The sequence below is a fragment of the Onychostruthus taczanowskii genome, unplaced genomic scaffold, assembly GCF_017590055.1.
Source record: "Onychostruthus taczanowskii isolate IOZ18803 unplaced genomic scaffold, ASM1759005v1 scaffold197, whole genome shotgun sequence".
NCBI classification, from domain to species: Eukaryota; Metazoa; Chordata; class Aves; order Passeriformes; family Passeridae; genus Onychostruthus; species Onychostruthus taczanowskii.
The window spans coordinates 303,894-325,454 of record NW_024499206.1 but is presented as its reverse complement, the minus strand read 5'-3'; the positions used below and the strand labels follow the sequence as shown (position 1 = coordinate 325,454).

Below are 21,561 nucleotides of genomic sequence, written 5' to 3'. Positions count from 1 at the left end.
GGGGGGATCTCCTCCCGCCAGCGAGTGTCTGAAACCCCGAGCCGTGCCTTGAAATTACTGCTAATTACAGAGCTCATTTGCATAAATTATAAGGCAAGAGGCAAATGCCGCAAATCCCTCCGAGTGATCAGGCAGCGGGGGGGGGACAGAGTGGGGACAGGGGGGTCCGGGTGGGGACAGGAGGGGTCGGCCGGGCTCCGAGCTCATCCCTGTCCCCGAGCACGTCCCTGCGCGCCGCCCCACGCTGGGGGGGGCCGGTCACGCACTCGGGGTGCCCGGGGGGGGCTGTGCCGGGGGGCTGCGCCGTCTGGGCCGCCCCGTCCCCAGGGGACACCCCGGGGGTGCCTCAGACGGGCACAGGCGGAGCTGGCCCGCTCCTCCCCGCGGCTTTTGGGGGGGCCCCACGCCCAGACGGCCCCGGGGGGGGTGACGCGGGGGTGGCGGTGAACCTGCCGAGCCCGCGGGGGACCCGGGACTGCTGCAGGTGGCACCGTGGGGACAGCGCCAGGTCAGGGAGGGATGGTGGTGGCACCGGGCGGGCACGGGCTGCGGGGTGGGCACGGTCCTGGGGGGGGGGTCACCGCCCCTATGGGGGTGTCACGGTCCTAGGGGGGTGTCACGGTCCTAGGGGGGTGTCACGGTGCCCACGGGGGTGTCCCGGTCCCCACGGGGGTGTCACGGTCCCCCCAGGACACCGCCCCCTCCCCGTCCCCCAGCGGTGCCACCGCGGGACAAGGACGGAGCGCGGGCACAGCTGGCACGGCTGGCACCGCTGGCACAGCTGGCACCGCTGGCACAGCTGGCACAGCTGGCACGGCGCTGCCCACCCGCTCCCCGCCGGCCTGGCAGAGATCTCTGTCGCGATTATCGCGACCGGGCTGCCCCGCCCGGGTCTCGGCGTGCCCGCGGGCGGCGTTTCCTCCGCGGAGCCGGAATTGCTGCCGGGGCTCGACCTCGGCCGCGGAGCTCGGAGCACGGCTCAGCACGATTTTTAATTGGAGTTTTAATTAGTCCCGTGCTAATCTCGCTGCCGTATCTGCGCCCGGCTGTCAGTCAGGGCCTGGGGAAACCGGAACGGCTCCGGCGGGAGGGGACAGCGACAGCGGGGACAGGGATGGGGACAGGGATGGGGACAGGACAGGGGGGCGGGGAGACAGCGGGGAGAGGGACAGGGATGGGGACAGCGACAAGGACAGGGACAGGGATGGGGACAGCGGGACAGCGGGGACAGGACAGGGACAGGGGGGACAGGGACGGGGACAGGGACGGGGCCAGCAGCGACAGGCTGTGACTTGTCCCTACAAGCTGTCCCACCCGGGGGGGCCACCCTGTCCCCTCCCTCCCCGCCAGCCCCGGCTGAGCCCGCGGGGACCCCCTGGACCCCTGCTCGGGGTCCCCACCCGGTGTCCCCTCCCTGGAGGGTGGCAGTGCCACGTGGGATGTCCCCACAGGGGGGTGACAATGCCACCCGGCTGTCCCCGCAGCTCCGTGTCCCTCTCGGTGTCGCAGGGCCAGCACCGCGGGCCGGTCCCGGTGTCCCCGAACCCCGCGACCCCCCGGCCGGGCGGGGCAGGCCGGGGGCGGCTCCCCCGGAGCCCGGGGTGGTTTTTGGGGGGTCGGTGAGTAAGCGGAGCGGGCAGGGCGGGCGGGGAGCGGCGGCTGCCCGCAAATGGAGGCCCCGCGGCCACAGACACGGCACAACAAAGCACCGGCAATTATTTGGCTCCAGCGGGAGCTGCCGGGGCCGTGGGGGCTGGAGCCGCCTGGGCACCCCCGGGACCCCCGGGACCCCCGGGCCGGCAGCGCTGAGAGGGTCCCGGGGGCCGCGGGGAGGGTGAGGGACCCCCCCAGGAGGGGGGGATGGGGTGGTGGGGGTGACCCCCGGAGGGATGCTGAGCACGGCCCGGCTTTGGGGATGCCCGTCGCTTTTGGGGACCCCAATTCTGCAAGGGGATTGGGGACCCCTGGCTCTTCTGGCGGCCTGAACACCCCCAAGCTCCCCAAGCGCCCTGAGCCCCCCAAATTTCCAAGGGGATTGGGGACCCCCATCCCTTCTAGCGCCTTGAACACCCCAAAAGCCTCCAAGCGCGCTGAACCCCAAAATCTGCGAGGGGATTCGAGACCCCACCTCTCAGGGAACCCCGGCGGGACACTGAGCCCCCCCGAGCACCCCGAGTTCTGGGAGGGGTTGGGGACCCCCCTCCCGCTGAGTCCTGGGGGGAGCGGGGCACCCCAGGCTCGGCAGGGACCCCCCGAACCCTCTGTGAGCACCCCGAGTTCGGGGAGGGGTTGGGGACCCCCCCTCCCGCTGAGGCCTGGGGGGAGCGGGGGCACCCCAGGCTCGGCAGGGACCCCCCGAACCCTCTGTGTCCCCAAACCCGCCGTGTCCCCTCCCGGCCGTGTCCCCCCGTCCCGCGGCACCCCCGCATCCCCTCCCCGCCCACCCCGGGGTGCCTCCGGTGCGGGGGGGGGGGCGAGGGGGATCCCCGGGACTCCCCACCCGCCGGGGACCCCCTGACGTCATCCGGCTTCAACCGTTCGGACTCCCCCTCCGCCAATCACAAGCGCAGCTAGTCCGCGGCGCGCTTTCCATTGGTTTGTCGATATGGCAATCAAATCATTGCGACCAATGATAAGGAGTGTTTTGGGCGGGTCACGCCCATGAGGGAGTCCTCCCACTTGAAGACCTGTCAATCAAACAGCGGATGGGCACAGGCTGTGCTTGCGCCCATTGGTTCTCTGTGCTGTCAATCAGAGATCTCCCGTGGTATTGGCTCTCCACTGCCGTCCGTCACCTCAGCGCTCCGCTCCCATTGGCGGAGCCATCCCTCCATCACTATCTTTACTGCTCGGCGCAGCTGCCCATCAACCTTTATCCCTCCGCGGATTGGCCGCCGTTCCACCATCTCACCGCCCATTGGCCAGATCGCAAAGCAGCCGGGCGGCGATTGGTCCAAACCCTCTCTGGGGGCGGGCGCAGCAGGGCGGTGCCCGGCGGAGGAAGATGGCGCCGTGAGCGGGTCGGAGCCGCCGCCGCCCCCGGCCGGTCAGTGCGGGGGGAGCGGGGCCGGGCCGCGGCCTCTGCGGGGCCGCCGGGGCGGGGAGCGACCCGTGAGGGGACCCGGGAGCTGAGGGGACATCAGAGTTGAGGGGACCCCCGGAGCTGAGGGGACCCCCGGAGGTGAGGGGACCCTCGGAGGTGAGGGGACCCCGGGGTTGAGGGACCCCCGGGGCTGAGGGGACCCCGGGGCTGAGGGGACCCCCGGAGCTGAGGGGGAACCCCGGGAGCTGAGGGGAACCGGGAGCTGAGGGGACCCCCGGAGCTGAGGGGACCCCCCGAGCTGAGGGGACCCCCAGAGCTGTGGGGGGACCCCGGGAGCTGAGGGGACCCCCGGGAGCTGAGGGGACATCAGAGCTGAGGGGACCCCGGGAGCTGTGGGGGAACCCCGGAGCTGTGGGGGGACCCCGGGAGCTGAGGGAACCCCTGGGTTGAGGGACCCCCGGGAGCTGAGGGAACCCTCCGGGAGCTGAGGGGACCCCCAGGAGCTGTGGGGGGACCCCGGGGCTGTGGGGGGACCCCGGGGGTCGCCGCCTCAGCCCGGCCCGGGGGTGGCGGGGGCGCCTCGGGGGTCCCGGGGATGCTCCGGGGCAGCGGGGCCGGGGCCAGGTCTGGGGGAGGCTGCCCCCGGTTTTTGGGGATTTGGGGAAGGATTCGGGCCGGGTCCCCCTGCGGGATCCAGTTGGGGCTCTTGGGGGGTTCACTGGGCTGGGGGTTCCGGGCTCCGGGGGATTCGGGATGGTCCCCAAATTTCCTTTATGGGATTCAGGATGGTTCCCAAATTTTCTGGTGGGATTCATTCCCCTAATGGGATTTGGGATGGTTCCCAGATTTCCTTTATAGGATTCAGGATGGTTCCCAAATTTCCTTATGGGATTTATTCCCCTGATGGGATTCGGGATGGTTCCCAAATTTCCTTTTGGGATTTATTCCCCTGATGGGATTTGGGATGGTTCCCAGATTTCTCTGATGGGATTCAGGATGATTCCCAAATTTCTTTTATGGGATTCAGGATGATTCCCAAATTTCCTTATGGGATTCACTGCCCTGATGGGATTTGGGCTGTTTTTCCTGGTTGGATTCAGGATGATTCCCAGATTTCTCTCATGAGATTTGTTTTCCCTGTGGGATTTGGGCTGTTTGTCCTTATGGGATTCATTTCCTTGGGATTCATTCCCCTGGTGGGGTTCGGGATGGTTCCCAAATTCCCCTGGTGGGGTTTGGGATGGTTCCCAGATTTAGGGGGCTCTGCTTCACCACGAGTGAAACACACGGAAGGATCACACCGGGCATTAATGTCCCAATTTATTTTTCTGGGAAAATGGGATTTCTCTAGGGAAAAGGGGATTTTTCCAGGGAAAATGGGATTTCTCCAGAAAAATGGGATTTCTCCAGAAAAATGGGATCTCCCTGGCCGGGATCTGGCTCCTCCCAGGCTGGCTCAGCCCCGCTCGGATTCGCACTCGGGGCTGTTGATCCTCAGCTCTGCCCTAAATTCCGATGGAGGGGAGGGAACAGCCACTCAGAATCCCCAAAAAACGAGAATATTTCAGGCTGGGAATGGCAAAACTTGGGGCTGTGAGGAAGAAGATTTCAGGGAGGAACTGGGAGGATTTCAGGCTGGGAACAAGAAGATTTCAGGCTGGGACTGGGAAGATTTCTGGGTGGAACTGGGAGGATTTCAGGCTGGGAACAAGAAGATTTCAGGCTGTGAATGGGAAGATTTGGGGCTGGGACTGGGAAGATTTGGGGCTGGGATTGGGAAGATTCAGGGTTGTGAACAAGAAGATTTTCAGGCCAGGAATGGGAAGATTTAGGGCTGGAATTGGGAAGATTTGGGGCTGGGATTGGGAAGATTTGGGGCTGGGACTGGGAAGATTCAGGGCTGTGAACAAGAAGATTTTCAGGCCAGGAATGGGAAGATTTGGGGCTGGGATTGGGAAGATTTGGGGCTGGGATTGGGAAGATTTGGGGCTGGGAAGATTCAGGGCTGTGAACAAGAAGATTTTCAGGCCAGGAATGGGAAGATTTAGGGCTGGAATTGGGAAGATTTGGGGCTGGGACTGGGAAGATTTGGGGCTGGGATTGGGAAGATTCAGGGTTGTGAACAAGAAGATTTTCAGGCCAGGAATGGGAAGATTTGGGGCCGGGAATGGGAAGATTTGGGGCTGGGAAGATTTTGGTCGGAGCCGGGGAGATCTCGGCTCTCTGGGCCCACCAGCTTTGAAGTTGGGCCCTGCCAATTTTGGGGAGCTGTGCTGGAATCCAGGAAAACGAGGGAAACCCAGGAATGCTCCTTGGGGTTTCCCTTGGGAACCATACAAAGACCAAACCCCGGGGAGGAGGTGATGCAGCGTGGGGGGCAGCCCCGCAGCGTGAGGTGGGATGGTTTTGGGGGGACTTTGGGGGACACCAGGCAGATCCCTTGGGGTCAGAGCCTTGGGCTGGGCTCCCTGAGGAGCTGATCCCTCCCTGCTCTGTCCCCACAGCTCGAGGGACAGCATGGCTGCCACTGCTGCTGTCAGCCCCAGTGAATACCTGCAGCCCGCCGCCACCGCCGCCGCCGCCCAGGTGAGCCCAGCCCCTCCTGGGGGGCAGGACAGCCCCTGCAGCCTCTGGGGGGGCTCGTCCCCACTCCTGAGCCCGCTGTTGTTCCTGCCCCCCGAGCATCTCTGATGTTGGGATATCGAGGTAGTGGGATTTGAGCTGCCTGTGATGTTCCAAGGGGGAATCCCGGGAAGTTCCCAGGATGTCCGCAGCTTTAGGGTGGTTTAAGGGTGGTTTCAAGCTTTAGGGTGGTTTAAGGGTGGTTTCAAGCTTTAGGATGGTTTTAAGGATGGTTTCAAGCTTTAGGATGGTTTTAAGGATGGTTTCAAGGATGGTTTCAAGCTTTAGGGTGGTTTAAGGGTGGTTTCAAGTTTTAGGACGGTTTTAAGGATGGTTTCAAGCTTTAGGATGGTTTTAAGGATGGTTTCAAGCTTTAGGATGGTTTTAAGGATGGTTTCAAGCTTTAGGGTGGTTTTAAGGATGGTTTCAAGGTTGGTTTCAAGTTTTAGGGTGGTTTAAGGGTGGTTTCAAGCTTTAGGGTGGTTTAAGGATGGTTTCAAGCTTTAGGGTGGTTTTAAGGATGGTTTTAAGGATGGTTTCAAGCTTTAGGATGGTTTTAAGGATGGTTTCAAGCTTTAGGGTGGTTTTAAGGATGGTTTCAAGGGTGGTTTCAAGCTTTAGGGTGGTTTAAGGGTGGTTTCAAGCTTTAGGATGGTTTTAAGGATGGTTTTAAGGATGGTTTCAAGCTTTAGGAATGTTTCAAGCTTTAGGGTGGTTTTAAGGACACAAGGATGGGGTTTAAAAGGATTTAGGGACACAGGGATGGGATTTCAAATGTCACCACTGCTGAAAGCACTGGGAGCTGGACATCAGCAGGAATTCCTTCACAGAAAAATTGGGAACTGGGATGATCTGCCCAGAAAGGTGATGGAGTCACCTGGGGGTGTTTAAGGAGAGACTGCAGGTGGCCCTCAGTGCCACGCTGGGTGTGACGAAGCGTCCCCCAGGTCAGAATGGGCAATCCCAGAGATCCTTTCCCAACTCGTTTATCGGGGAACTCCGCCACGCGCGGCTCATTAATCGGCTCCCTTAATCAGGGCTGCGTGGCCAGCTGTTCCTGCGGGTGCTTGGCGCTGACTGCCCTCTCTCCCCCAGGACTCCCAGCCCTCTCCCCTGGCCCTGCTGGCGGCCACATGCAGCAAGATCGGTCCCCCCGCCGTGGAAGCCGCCGCCGCGCCGCCGGCGCCTCCGCAGCCCGCCCCTCGCAAGCTGGTGCCCATCAAACCCGCGCCGCTGCCCCTGGGCTCGGCCAAGAGCAGCATCGGCATCCTGTCCTCCAAGGGGAACCTCTTCCAGATCCAGGGCTCCCAGGTGGGCGCCTCCTACCCCGGGGGGCAGCTGGTTTTCGCCATCCAGAACGCGGCCGTGCTCAACAAAGGCTCGCGCTCCTCCTCCTCCTCCTCGTCCTCCTCCTCGTCCTCCTCGTCTTCCTCCTCCAACATCCAGTACCAGGCGGTGCCGCAGCTGCAGCCCGGCGGGGCTCAGACCATCCAGGTGCAGCCTAACCAGATCCAGATCATCCCAGGCACCAACCAGGCCATCCTCACGCCCTCCTCTTCCTCTCACAAGCCCGTGCCCATCAAGCCGGCCCCGGCGCAGAAGGCGGCGGGATCGGGATCGGCCGGCGTGGTCAAACTGCCCGGGGGTGGCAACGTCACCCTGACCCTGCCCGTCAACAACCTGGTGAGCCCCGAGGCCGGGCAGGCCCAGCTGCTCACGGACAGCCCTTCCAAAGCCGGCAAGAAGCCTCGCAAAAAGGCGCCGTCCCCCGGGCAGCCCGCCGCCGTGGCCGTGGCCGAGCAGGTGGAGACGGTGCTGATCGAGACCACGGCCGAGAACATCATCCAGGCTGGCAACAACCTGCTGATCGTGCAGAGCCCCGGCTCGGGCCAGCCGGCCGTGGTGCAGCAGGTGCAGGTGGTGCAGCCCAAGCAGGAGTCGCAGGTGGTGCAGATCCCGCAGCAGGCGCTGCGCGTGGTGCAGGCGGCCTCGGCCACGCTGCCCACCGTGCCCCAGAAACCCTCCCAGAACTTCCAGATCCAGGCGGCCGAGCCCACCCCCACCCAGGTACGGCCTCCTTGGAATCTGCTCCCTGCTGTTCTCCTCTGGTTCTCACCCGGGATTGAGGAGCTGGGGGGTTTTGTGAGACATTCCCAGTTTGGAGTCTGGTTTAGGCGTTGCTCAGTGGAGGTTGGGAGTGCAGCCATGCCCTCTGCAGGGATTTAGGAACTGTTCTCCTCTGGTTCTCACCCGGGATTGAGGAGCTGGGGGGTTTTGTGAGACATTCCCAGTTTGGAGTCTGGTTTAGGCGTTGCTCAGTGGAGGTTGGGAGTGCAGCCATGCCCTCTGCAGGGATTTAGGAACTGTTGTTCCTCTCTGATCCTCCCCCAGGATTGAGGAGCTGGGGGGTTTTGTGAGACATTCCCAGTCTGGAGTTTGGTTTAGGCGTTGCTCAGTGGATTCTTGGAGGTTGGGAGTGCAGCCTTTCCCTCTGCAGGGATTTAGGAACTGTTCTCCTCTGGTTCTCCCCCAGGATTGAGGAGCTGGGGGGTTTTGTGAGACATTCCCAGTCTGGAGTTTGGTTTAGGCGTTGCTCAGTGGAGGTTGGGGGTGCAGCCATGCCCTCTGCAGGGATTTAGGAACTGTTCTCCTCTGGTTCTCCCCCAGGATTGAGGAGCTGGGGGGTTTTGTGAGATATTCCCAGTTTGGAGCTTGCTTTAGGCGTTGCTCAGTGGAGGTTGGGGGTGCAGCCATGCCCTCTGCAGGGATTTAGGAGCTCCAGCTGCTGTTATAGGATATGGAGGAGCTCAGTGTGCCAGAGCTGGGGCTGGGATGAGCCAGCCTGCTGGGAGCTCCTGTGTCACCACGGGAGGTGGGAGAGGCGTTGGTGCCTTTGTGTTGCCTTGTGCAAAACCCAGGAGCTTTCTCCTTTGCCCAGGGGTCCCGCAGAGGCCCAGATTCACTTCCCAGTGCGGGTGGGGCTGGCCTGCATTTCCCAGACAAGCTGTGACTTCCCCATCCCTGCGAGCGTCCAAGCCCAGCAGAAGGAAGCTAAAACAACCTCCAAAACCCCACCGAGCCAAACCAGCAACCCAAACCACCAAGCCAACCCCACCCAGCGCCCCGAAGCCCACCTGTGCTCCCTGCTCCCCCGCAGGTTTACTTCAAGACGCCGTCTGGCGAGCTGCAGACCGTGCTGCTGCAGGAGGCCTCCTCGCTGCCGGTGGCCCCGGCGCCGGGCGCGTCCTGCGGCAGCCCCGGGCCCGGCCGCAGGGCGGCCCCGCGCAAGGAGCGGCCGCTGCCCAAGATCGCCCCCGCCGGGGGAATCCTGAGCCTGAGCGCGGCGCAGCTGGCGGCGGCTGCGCAGGCCATGCAGACCATCAACATCAACGGCGTGCAGGTGCAGGGCGTGCCCGTCACCATCACCAACAGCGCAGGTGGGTGGCACACGGCGGGACGGGTGGCAGGGGGTGGGCAGCTGCCTGAGCTTCCCGAGGAGGGGAGGGCACTAAAACAGGTCAGATCGGATTAAAACAGATCCCTCGTGCTCCTCAGGGGGACAGGGACAGTGGGCAGCTGCCTGAGCTTCCCGAGGAGGGGAGAGCACTAAAACAGGTCAGATCTGATTAAATCAGATCCCTCGTGCTCCTCAGGGGGACAGGGACAGTGGGCAGCTCCCTGAGCTTCCCAAGGATGGGAATGTGCAATGGAATTTCCCCTGGAGCAGATCAGATCAGATTAAATCAGATCCCTTGTGCTCCTCAGGGGGCAGGGACGGTGGGCAGCTCCCTGAGCTTCCCGAGGAGGGGAATGTGCAAGGAAATCCTCACCAGATCAGATCAGATCCCTCGTGCTCCTCAGGGGGACAGGGACAGTGGGCAGCTCCCTGAGCCCCCTGAGCTTCCTGATGATGGGATGTCCTTAAAACAGATCAGATCAGATTAAAACAGATCCCTCGTGCTCCTGAGGGGGACAGGGACGGTGGGCAGCTCCCCGAGCTTCCCGAGGATGGGATGTCCCCAGATCAGATCAGATCAACACAGATCAGATCAGATTAAAACAGATCCCTTGTGCTGCTGAGGGGGACAGGGATGGTGGGCAGCTCCCTGAGCTTCCTCAGGATGGGAATGTGCAATGGAATCCCCCCTTGGTCAGATCAGATCAGGTCAGATCCCTCGTGCTCCTGAGGGGGACAGGGCCAGTGGGCAGCTCCCCGAGCTTCCCAAAGATGGGATGTCCCCAGATCAGATCAGATCTGATCCCTCGTGCCCCCAGGGGCTCTGCAGTGTCAGCACGTTCTGCAGTCGCTCCCACAAGCCAGGAGTGTTTCCCAGAGTGTCTCTGGGTGACTCCAAGCACATCCTGGAGAGCTGTGGGTGACAGGGATGGCTGCCTGCCCAACCCGGCCGTGCCAAGCTGCAGGAAGCACCTGAGGTTTCCTGGGGCTGGAACATCTCCCTTGGATCCCATTCCAGATCCCATTCCAGATCCCCATCCCCTGGAACATCCTCTGCACCCCTGGGAACGAGCTCTCCCAAGCTCCCAAAGCCAGGAGAGGCACATTCACACACCCAGCTCCACATTCAGGGATTTCCAGCTCCACATTCAGGGATCAGCATTCCAGGAGTGAATCCCTCACTCCAGGAGTGAACCCCTCACTCCAGGGATCAGCATTCCAGGAGTGAATCCCTCACTCCAGGAGTGAACCCCTCACTCCAGGGGTCACCATTCCAGGGAGTGAACCCCTCACTCCAGGAGTGAACCCCTCACTCCAGGGATCAGCATTCCAGGAGTGAACCCCTCACTCCAGGGAGTGAACCCCTCACTCCAGGGATCAGCATTCCAGGAGTGAACCCCTCACTCCAGGAGTGAACCCCTCACTCCAGGAGTGAACCCCTCACTCCAGGGATCACCATTCCAGGAGTGAACCCCTCACTCCAGGGGTCACCATTCCAGGAGTGAACCCCTCACTCCAGGGGTCACCATTCCAAGGAGTGAACCCCTCACTCCAAGGAGTGAACCCCTCACTCCAGGAGTGAACCCCTCACTTCAGGGGTCAGCATTCCAGGAGTGAACCCCTCACTCCAGGGGTCACCATTCCAGGAGTGAACCCCTCACTCCAGGGGTCACCATTCCAGGAGTGAACCCCTCCAGGGAGTGAACCCCTCACTCCAGGGCTCTCCCTGAACCCCAAACCAGCCGGGCAGGGCCCGGTGCTCCCAGTCCCAGGAGTGTCACGTCCCTGCAGCCACCCTGTCCCCGTCCAGGGCCAGCCCTGTCCCCGGGAGCCGAGGGAGGGAGCCGTGTGTGCGGGCACTTTTACCTCGGGGCTGAGATCAGCCCGGCCCTTTGTGCCCCGGCACTCTGCTCCTCCTCGCCAGGCGTCAGCAGAATTCCCACTCTGCTGCCCTCCCAGGACTGCCTTTGGAGGGGGGGGTCGGATTTAATTAGACACTCCAATTACCGTGGAGGGGACGGGCAGGACGTGCTGCCCGCGGGCGTGCCGAGCCGAGCCGGGCTCAGCCGGGACATTCCCCCTGCTCCATCCCTGCCTTGGCGCTTCCCTGCCGGCTCCTCGCTCTGCCTGCTCTCCCTCCCTCCCTGCTGCCTCTGCTGCCAACCCTTGTCCTTCCCCTCCTCCTCCTCGTCCTGCTGCTGCCCTGGGAGCAGCAATCCCAATCCCAATCCCAATCCCAATCCCGACCCCGCTTGCTGACGCTGACCCCGTCTTCTTCTTTGCAGCGCCTGTCGCGGCTGCCCGGGACGCCCGAGCCTGGAGCGGCCCTTAGGCTGCTGGGTAAGTCCCGTTTTTTTGCTCAATATATTGCACGTTTTTTCAAAGTTTCTTTTTTTGTTTCCTCTTTGAGCCCTTTTTTTTCCCCGCCCCCCTAAAAGGGTCGAAAACTTTTTTGAAAACTTTGAAAAACCGCACAGTATATTCAGAAAAAAGGGACTTACCGGGAGAGGCGCGTGGCAGAGGGGGCTGTGCTGCATGTGGGGATCAGTTCGGGCTATTCCCTGCTCCAGAGGAATGGGAGAAGCATGGACGGAGCCTGACTGTCCCTCTTCCCTTCTCCCCAGGCCAGCAGCAGCTGACGGTGCAGAACGTGTCCGGCAACAACGTGACCATCAGCGGGCTGAGCCCCACCCAGATCCAGCTGCAGATGGAGCAGGCGCTGTCCGGGGACATCCAGCCGGGCGAGAAGAGGAGGAGGATGGCCTGCACCTGCCCCAACTGCAAGGACGGCGACAAGCGGTGGGTTCTGAGAGTGGGAAGGGCTCATCCTGCTGGGATCCGCCTCTCCCGGGCGTGGCTCATCCCTCCGGATCCGCCTGTCCCGGGTTTAACCCAGAGCCGTTCATCCCGCTGGGATCCGCCTGTCCTGGGTCTAACCCAGAGCGGTTTATCCCTCTGTATCTGCCTCTCCCGGGCGTGGCTCATCCCTCCGGATCCGCCTGTCCCGGGTTTAACCCAGAACGGTTCATCCCTCCTGCTCTGCCTGTCCCGGGTCTAACCCAGAGCGGTTTATCCCTCTGTATCCGCCCCTCCCGGGCGTGGCTCATCCCTCCGGCCCCGCCTCTCCCGGAACAACCCAGAGCAGTTCATCCCTCCGGATCCGCCTGTCCCGGGTTTAACCCAGAGCGGTTCATCCCTCCGGATCCGCCTGTCCCGGGTTTAATCCAGAGCGGTTCATCCCTCCGGATCCGCCTGTCCCGGGTTTAACCCAGAGCGGTTCATCCCTCCGGATCCGCCTCTCCTGGGAGTGGCTCGTCCCGCTTGGATCCGCCTCTCCCGGGCTAACCAGAGGGGTTCATCCCTCCGGCCCCGCCTGTCCCGGGCGTGGCTCATCGCTCCGGCTCCACCTTTCCCGGAATAACCCGGAGCGGTTTATCTCTCCTGCTTCCCCTCTCCCGGCTCTAACCCGGCGCGGTTCATCCCTCTGTTTCTGCCTCTCCCGGGTCTAACCCGGCGCGGTTCATCCCTCCTGCTCCCCCTCTCCCGGGTCTAACCCAGCGCGGTTCGTCCCTCCCGCTCCCTCTCTCCCGGGTGTAACCCGGCGCCGTTCGTGCCTCCGGCTCCCCCTCTCCCGGGTCTAACCCGGCGCGGTTCATCCCTCCTGCTCCCCCTCTCCCGGCTCTAACCCGTGCGGTTCATCCCTCCCGCTCCCCCTCTCCCGGGTGTAACCCGGCACGGTTCATCCCTCCCCCTCTCCCGGGTGTAACCCGGCGCGGTTCATCCCTCCGGCTCCGTCGGGCTGAGCTCGGCTCTCCCCGCAGGCCGGGCGATCCCGGGAAGAAGAAGCACATCTGCCACATCCCCGAGTGCGGGCGGACGTTCCGCAAGACGTCGCTGCTGCGGGCGCACGTGCGGCTGCACACGGGCGAGCGGCCCTTCGTGTGCAACTGGGTGTTCTGCGGCAAGCGCTTCACGCGCTCCGACGAGCTGCAGCGGCACGCGCGCACGCACACAGGTCTGCACCCCCGGCTACCCCCTGTGGGTACCCCCTGTGCCCGGGGCACAGCCCCCAGTAGGGCTGGGGCTCCCGTCGGGCTGAGCTCGCCTCTCCCCGCAGGCCGGGTGATCCCGGGAAGAAGAAGCACATCTGCCACATCCCCGAGTGCGGGCGGACGTTCCGCAAGACGTCGCTGCTGCGGGCGCACGTGCGGCTGCACACGGGCGAGCGGCCCTTCGTGTGCAACTGGGTGTTCTGCGGCAAGCGCTTCACGCGCTCCGACGAGCTGCAGCGGCACGCGCGCACGCACACAGGTCTGCACCCCCTGTGGCTACCCCCTGTGGGTACCCCCTGTGCCCGGGGCACAGCCCCCAGTAGGGCTGGGGTATCCCTGAGGTACCCACTGTGCCTGGGGCACAGCCCCCAGTAGGGCTGGGGTACCCCCTGTGCCCGGGGCACAGCCCCCAGTAGGGCTGGGGTATCCCTGGGGTACCCCCTGTGCCCGGGGCACAGCCCCCACACAGGTCTGCACCCCCGGGTACCCCCTGTGCCCGGGGCAGAGCCCCCACACAGGGCTGGGGTACCCCCTCTGTCCGGGGCAGAGCCCCCAGTAGGGCTGGGGTATCCCTGGGGTATCCCCCGTGCCTGGGGCAGAGCCCCCAGTAGGGCTGGGTTACCCCCTGTGCCTGGGGCAGAGTCCCCACACAGGTCTGCACCCCCGGGTACCCCCTGTGCCCGGGGCAGAGCCCCCAGTAGGGCTGGGTATCCCTGCAGGGTCCCTGTTCCCAAGGAACCCCCACACAGGGCTGGGATATTCACCATTCCCAGGGCAGCACCCCCAAACAGATCTGGATATCCCAGGATATCTGTCCCCCATTCCCAGGGCAGCACCCCCAAACAGATCTGGGATATCCCAGGATATCTGTCCCCCATTCCCAGGGCAGCACCCCGAAACAGGGCTGGGATATCCCAGGATATCTGTCCCCCATTCCCAGGGCAGCACCCCCAAACACATCTGGGATATCCCAGGATATCTGTCCCCCATCCCAGGGCAGCACCCCCAAACACATCTGGGATATCCCAAGATATCTATCCCCCATTCCCAAGGACCCCTCCCCAAATCCCACCCTGGAGCCCTGGGAGGATGGGACCCCCCGAGTTGTGTCTGGGGTTGGGGTTTTGGGGGGCATTGGAGGATTTTGGGGGGTCTCTGCTGCTCGGGTGACAGAGGTGTCCTGGGAAGGGATGGGGACACCATGGGGACATGTCCTGGGGGTGTCACCACGCCAGCAGCCACTGGGATGACCTGGGCAGGTTGTCACTGGGTTCTGGGGACACTGGAGGGTTTTGGGGGGTCTGTGGTGACAGGAAGGGACATCAAGGGGACATGTCCTGGGGGTGTCACCACGCCAGCAGCCACTGGGATGACCTGGGCAGCTTGTCCCTGGATTCTGGGAGGGGCTGGAGGGTTTGGGGGGTCTGTGGGGACAGGAAGGGGATGGGGACACCACCCCAGCAGCCACTGGGATGACCTGGGCAGCTTGTCCCTGCATTCTGGGAGGGGCTGGGGGGTTTGGGGGGTCTGTGGGGACAGGAAGGGGATGGGCACCCCACCCCAGCAGCCACTGGGATGACCTGGGCAGCTTGTCCCTGCATTCTGGGAGGGGCTGGGGGGTTTGGGGGGTCTGTGGGGACAGGAAGGGGATGGGCACCCCACCCCAGCAGCCACTGGGATGACCTGGGCAGCTTGTCCCTGCATTCTGGGAGGGGCTGGGGGGTTTGGGGGGTCTGTGGGGACAGGAAGGGGATGGGCACCCCACCCCAGCAGCCACTGGGATGACCTGGGCAGCTTGTCCCTGCATTCTGGGAGGGGCTGGGGGGTTTGGGGGGTCTGTGGGGACAGGAAGGGGATGGGCACCCCACCCCAGCAGCCACTGGGATGACCTGGGCAGCTTGTCCCTGCATTCTGGGAGGGGCTGGGGGGTTTGGGGGGTCTGTGGGGACAGGAAGGGGATGGGCACCCCACCCCAGCAGCCACTGGGATGACCTGGGCAGGTCCTCCCTGGGTTCTGGGGACACTGGAGGGTTTTGGGGGGTCTCTGGTGACAGGTTTAACGGGGACACCATGGGGACATGTCCTGGGGGTGTCACCACCCCCTTGGGAGCCACTGGGATGACCTGGGCAGGTTCTCCCTGGGTTCTGGGGACACTGGAGGGTTTTGGGGGTCTCTGGTGACAGGTTTAACGGGGACATGCCCTGGGGGTGTCCCCAGCTCCCTGGCCTGGCCTGGCTGTCCCTGCGGGTGCCCCAGGTGTCCCCCTGAGCGTCCCCTCTCCCGCAGGTGACAAACGCTTCGAGTGCGCGCAGTGCCAGAAACGCTTCATGCGCTCCGACCACCTGACCAAGCACTACAAAACACACCTGGTCACCAAGAACCTGTAGGGGGGACAGCCCCCCCGGACCCCCGCCGCAGCACTCCGGGGAGGGACCCTGGCCGCGTCCCGGCCCTCCCGACCGCGCTCAGCACCCCCACATCGGCCTGGGGGTGTCCCGGGGACCCCGGGGTCACCCAGAGCCCTCCTGGGACCTCGGGGTCGCCCAGAGCCCCCCTGGGACCTCGGGGTCACCCAGAGCCCCCTGGGACGCCACGGGTTTAGGGGTCACCCAGAGCCCCCTTGGGACCTCGGGGTCACCCAGAGCCCCCCTGGGACCCCACGGGTTTAGGGGTCACCCAGAGCCCCCTTGGGACCTCGGGGTCACCCAGAGCCCCCCTGGGACCCCACGGGTTTAGGGGTCCCCCAGGGCCCCCCTGGGACCCCACGGGTTTAGGGGTCACCCAGAGCCCCCCTGGGACCTCGGGGTCACCCAGAGCCCCCCTGGGACCCCACGGGTTTAGGGGTCACCCAGAGCCCCCCTGGGACCTCGGGGTCACCCAGAGCCCCCCAGACCATCCCCTGTGACCCCACAGGCTCAGGGGTGACCCCACAGATTTAGGGGGTGACCCACAGCTCCCCTGGGACCCCACATGTTCATGGGGTCACCCAGAGTCCCCCCTGTGACCCCACACGTTTAAGGGTGACCCCACAGGTTTAGGGGGTGACCCACAGCTCCCCTGTGACCCCACAGGCTCAGGGGTGACCCCAAAGGTTTAGGGGGTGACCTAGAGCCTCCCTGGGACCCCATGGTTTAGGGGGTACCCCAGAGCCTCCCTGGGACCCCACAGGTTTAGGGGTGACCCCCAAGTTTAGGGTGTGACCCAGAGCCCCACCTGTGAGCCCCACAAGTTTAGGGGGTCACCCACAGCTCCCCTGTGACCCCACATGTTCACGGGGTCACCCAGAGCCCCCCAGACCCTCCCCTGTGACCCCCCAGGTTTAGGGGTGGACCCCAGGTTTAGGGGGTGAACCCAGAGTCCCCCTGTGACCCCACAGGTTTAAGGGTGACCCCCCAGGTTTAGGGGTGACCCCCAGGTTTAGGGGGTGACTCAGACTCTCCCTGTGACCCCACAGGTTTAGGGGTGACCCCCAGGTTTAGGGGTGACCCCCCATGTTTATGGGTGACCCCCAGGTTTAGGGGGTGACCCAGAGTCCCCCTGTGACCCCACAGGTTTAAGGGTGACCCCCCAGGTTTAGGGGTGACCCCCAGGTTTAGGGGGTGACTCAGACTGACCCCCATGTTTAGGGGTGACCCCCAGGTTTAGGGGGTGACCCAGACCCTTCCCTGTGACCCCCCAGGTTCAGGGGTGACCCCCCAGGTTTAGGGGGTGACCCAGACCCTTCCCTGTGACCCCCCAGGTTCAGGGGTGACCCCCCAGGTTTAGGGGGTGACCCAGAGCCTCCCTGTGACCCCCCAGGTTTAGGGGTGTCCCCCCGGGGTACCCCAGCCCCCCCCGGGGTACCCCAGCTCCCCCCGGGGTGCCCCAGCCCCCGCGGGGGCGCACAGCACATTCCTCCTTTGTATTTAAGCGTCCCGCTCCCCGGCAGCCCCGGCCGTGCCCCGGGGGTCCCGGTTTCCCCGGCGGTCCCGGCGGTCCCGGGCAGCCTCGGGGGTCCCGGCGGTCCCGGTTTCCCCGGTGGTCCCGGTTTCCCCGGTTTCCCCGGTGGTCCCGGTTTCCCCGGCAGTCCCGGGGTTCCCGGCGGTCCCGGTTTCCCCGGTGGTTTCCCCGGCGGTCCCGGTTTCCCGGGCAGCCCCGGTTTCCCCGGCAGCCCCGGTTTCCCCGGCGGTCCCGGTTTCCCCGGCGGTCCCGGTTTCCCCGGCAGCCCCGGCGGCCCCGGCAGCCCCGGCGGTCCCGGCGGTCCCGGTTTCCCCGGCAGCCCCGGTCCCGGTTCCGGCGGGAGGAGCTCGTTGCCTTAGCCCGGCCCGGCCCGTGATCATGAGTGCTTTTTTATCTATTTCCTCCCGGTTTCTCCCAAACTCCGCTCTTGCCCTTTCCCCCCTCACGGCCAATTCCTCTCCCAGTTTTTCTTTCCGAGCAACGTTGTCCCCTTTTTCCTTCCTTTATTTTATTTTTCCCCTTTTTCCTTCCTTGATTTTATTTTCCCCTTTTTCCTTCCCTTATTTTTTATTTTTCCCCTTTTTCCTTTCTTCCCTTTTTCCTTCCCTTACTTTTTGTTTTCCCCTTTTCTTCTTTTTTTTTCTTTTTCCCTTTTTCCTTCCTTATTTTTTCTTTTTCCCTTTTCCTTCCTTATTTTTTCTTTTTTCCCCCTTTTTCCTTTCTTATTCTTTATTATTTCCTCCCTTCTTCCTTTCTTATTTTTTATTTTTCTCCTTTTTCCTTCCCTTATTTCTTATTTCCCCCTTTTCCCTTCCTTATTTTTTATTTTTCCCTTTTTTCCTTTCTTATTTTTTCTTTTTCTCCATTTTCCTTCCTTTATTTTATTTTTCCCCTTTTTCCTTTCTTATTTTTTCTTTTTCTCCTTTTTCCTTTTCTTATTTTCCCCTTTTTCCTTTCTTATTTTTTTATTTTCCCCTTTTTCCCTTTATTTTTTCATTTTTCCTTACTTTTCCCCCTTCTTCCTTCCCTTTTTTCTTTTTCCCCTTTTCCTTCCGTTATTTCTTATTTTCCCCTTTTTCCTTCCTTTATTTTATTTTTCCCCTCTTTCCTTTCTTATTTTTTATTTTCCCCTTTTTCCCTTATTTTTTATTTTTTCATTTTTCCTTACTTTTCCCCCTTCTTCCTTCCCTTGTTTTCTTTTTCCCCTTTTCCTTCCTTTATTTTATTTTTCCCCTTTTTCCTTTCTTATTTTTTTTTCCCCTTTTTCCCTTATTTTTATTCCCTTCTTATTTTTTATTTTCCCCTTATTTTTTATTTTCCCCTTTTCCCCTTATTTTTTATTTTCCCCTTTTCCCCCTTTCCGTTCTGTATTCCCCTTTCCCCTCCCTCCCCGCGCGGGTGTACAGTGTACATTGTATCATAGATTCTATTGCTCTGGAGCTTTTAAATTAAACTGCGATTTCCGTTTCCCGCGGGCTCCGCGCCCCTCAGCGTGCCCGGGGCGCGGATCCGGCCGCGGGAGCTGAGCCGGGAGGGAGGCGGGGGGGAGGGGAGCACAGTGGTGACACTGGGGTGACAGTGGGGTGACATTGGGGTGACACAGGGGTGACACAGGTGGCACACGGGGGCGGCACACAGGGGTGGCCGTGTGACGTCACTGTCCCCCTGTGTGTGACGCCGCTGTCCCCATGTGTGACATCACTGTCCCCGTGTGTGACACTGCTGTCCCCTGTCCCCGTGTGACGTCGCTGTCCCCGTGTGTGTGACATCACTGTCCCCCTGTGACGTCACTGTCCCCCTGTGTGTGACGTCACTGTCCCCATGTGTGACGTCAGTATCCCCATGTGTGTGACGTCGCTGTCCCCCCGTGTGACATCACTGTCCCCGTGTGTGACATCACTATCCCCATGTGTGTGACATCACTGTCCCCGTGTCTGACGCCACTGTCCCCCTGTGTGTGACGTCACTGTCCCCCTGTGACGTCACTGTCCCCCTGTGTGTGACGCCGCTGTCCCCGTGTGACATCACTGTCCCCCCCGTGACGTCACTGTCCCCCCCGTGTGACGTCACTATCCCCATGTGTGTGACGTCACTGTCCCCCCGTGTGACATCACTGTCCCCCTGTGACGTCACTGTCCCCCCGTGTGACGTCACTGTCCCCCCGTGTGACGTCGCTGTCCCCGTGTGACGTCACTGTCCCCGTGTGACGCCGCTGTCCCCCCGTGTGACGTCACTGTCCCCGTGTGACGTCACTGTCCCCCCATGTGTGTGATGTCACTGTCCCCATGTGTGTGACGTCACTGTCCCTGTGTGTGACGTCACTGTCCCCCCGTGTGTGACGCCGCTGTCCCCGCGGTGCCCAGGGACGGGCGGCCCTCGGCGCGCATGGTGCTGCTCAAGGGGCTGGGGCCGGACGGGCTGCGCTTCTTCAGCAACTACGAGAGCAGGAAGGGCCGCGAGCTGGTGAGGGCACGGGGTCCTGAGGGGTCCCGGGGGTCCCGGGGATCCCCAGAGACCCTGAGAGATCCTGAGAGATCCCGGGAATCCCCAGGAATCCCAGAAATCAATCCCAATGAACCCCCATAAATAAATCCTGAGAAATCCCCATAAATCAATCCCAATGAGCCCCCAGAAATAAATCCTGAGAAATCCCCAGAAATCAATCCTGATAAATCCCCGTAAATCAATCCTGAGAAATCCCCATAAATCCATCCCGATAAATCCCCGTAAATCCATCCCAATGAATCCTGAGAAATCCCCAGAAATCAATCCTGATAAATCCCCGAAATCAATCCCAATAAATCCCTGTAAATCCATCCCGATGAATCCTGAGAAATCCTGGTAAATCAATCCCAATCAATCCCAAATTCCTGGAGCTGGTGGGGGCTGGGGACACACAAACACCAGAAACGCCAGAAATCCCAATAAATCCTGATAAATCCCAATAAATAAATCCTGACAAATTCCGATAAACCCCTATGAATCAATCCCAATAAATTAATCCCGATAAATCCCAAACTCCTGGAGCTGGTGAGGGCTGGGGGAGGGGGAATTTTGGGGTAAATCCCAATAAATCCCAATAAATCCTAATAAATAAATCCCAGTAAATGCCAATAAACCAACCCCAATAAACAAATCCCAAAAATAAATCCCAATAAATGAATCCCAATAAATCCCAATAAACAAATCCCAATAAACCAACCCCCATAAACAAATCCCAATAAATAAACCCCAATAAACAAATCCCGATAAATCCCAGTAAACCAACCACAATAAACAAATCCCAATAAATAAATCCCAGTAAATCCCAATAAACAAATCCTGATAAATCCCAATAAATAAATCCCAGTCAATGCCAATAAACCAACCCCAATAAACAAATCCCAATAAACAAATCCCAATAAATAAATCCCAATAAATCCCAATAAACAAATCCCGATAAATCCCAATAAACAAACCCCAACAAACCCCAACGAACCCCAACACCAATAAACAAACCCCAACAAACCCCAACAAACCCCAACAAACCCCAACAAACCCCAACAAACCCCAACGAACCCCAAGAACCCAACCCCAAGAGCACGTCCCAGTCCCGGACCCAGCGTCCCCCTCCTGTCCCCAGGACTCCAACCCCTTCGCCTCCCTCGTCTTCTACTGGGAGCCGCTCTGCCGGCAGGTGAGGGGGGTCCCGCGGCCGGGGGGCTTGGGGTGAGACTGGGGGGGGCTGCGATTTTGGGGGGAAAATCGAGGGCTGGGGGCTGCCCCAGGTGCGGATCGAGGGCTCCGTGCGCCGCCTGCCCGCCGAGGAATCCGAGCGCTACTTCCAGTCGCGGCCCAGGAGCAGCCAGATCGGGGCCCTGGTGAGCAGGCAGAGCTCCGTCATCCCCGACCGCGAGGTGAGCGGGGACCGGCCGGGGGTCCCTGGGGGCTTTGGGACCGGCCTGGGGTCCCTGCGGGCTTTGGGATCGACAGGGGATCCCACCACTGCCCCTTTCCCTTTGGGATCAACAGGGGATCCCCATTCCCTGTGGGATCCCCGTTCCCTGTGGGATCCCCCTTCCCCATGGATCCCCCACACCCATTCCCTGTGGGATCCCCCTTCCCCGTGGATCCCCACACCCGTTCCCTGTGGGATCCCCCTTCCCCGTGGTCCCCACACCCGTCCCCCCGCAGTTCCTGCGCAGGAAGAACGCGGAGCTGGAGGAGCTGTACCGGGACAGGGCCGTGCCCAGGCCGGACTACTGGTGAGAGTGGGGGGCTGAGCCCCCCGAGCCCCCCAGGGTTCCCTCAGCCCCTCAAAGCCCCCCGAGCCCCCCCAGAGCCCCCTCAGCCCAAAAAACCTCCTGTGATCCCAGCCCAGAGCCTGCCCAGAACCCTCCTGAGCCCCCCCCAGCCCCCCCCGCCCCCCAAAAAATCCCGTGATCCCCACCCCAAAGCCCCCCCAACC

The 21,561-nt window shown here is 61.9% G+C and overlaps 2 protein-coding genes across 2 annotated transcripts in view; both read left to right on the top strand.

Annotated features, from left to right (window-relative positions):
• Positions 1–5,211: 5,211 nt before the first annotated feature.
• On the top strand, positions 5,212–16,750 carry SP2 (Sp2 transcription factor). The gene is made up of 7 exons (XM_041402330.1): positions 5,212–5,438; positions 5,548–5,629; positions 6,761–7,732; positions 8,823–9,102; positions 11,747–11,921; positions 12,944–13,137; positions 15,462–16,750. The coding sequence occupies exons 1-7, from the start codon at positions 5,407–5,409 to the stop codon at positions 15,560–15,562; spliced, it is 1,836 nt and encodes a 611-aa protein (XP_041258264.1). The 5' UTR covers positions 5,212–5,406; the 3' UTR covers positions 15,563–16,750.
• Positions 16,751–19,436: 2,686 nt separating this feature from the next.
• PNPO (pyridoxamine 5'-phosphate oxidase) overlaps positions 19,437–21,561 on the top strand; it is a gene marked incomplete at its 5' end in the record, with an annotated part of 3,070 nt that continues 945 nt past the window's right edge. The window contains 4 exons of the mRNA XM_041402337.1: positions 19,437–19,577; positions 20,737–20,790; positions 20,882–21,010; positions 21,288–21,358. Coding sequence (XP_041258271.1) covers positions 19,437–19,577; positions 20,737–20,790; positions 20,882–21,010; positions 21,288–21,358 — 395 coding nt within the window. The remainder of the gene's footprint in view (positions 19,578–20,736; positions 20,791–20,881; positions 21,011–21,287; positions 21,359–21,561) is intronic.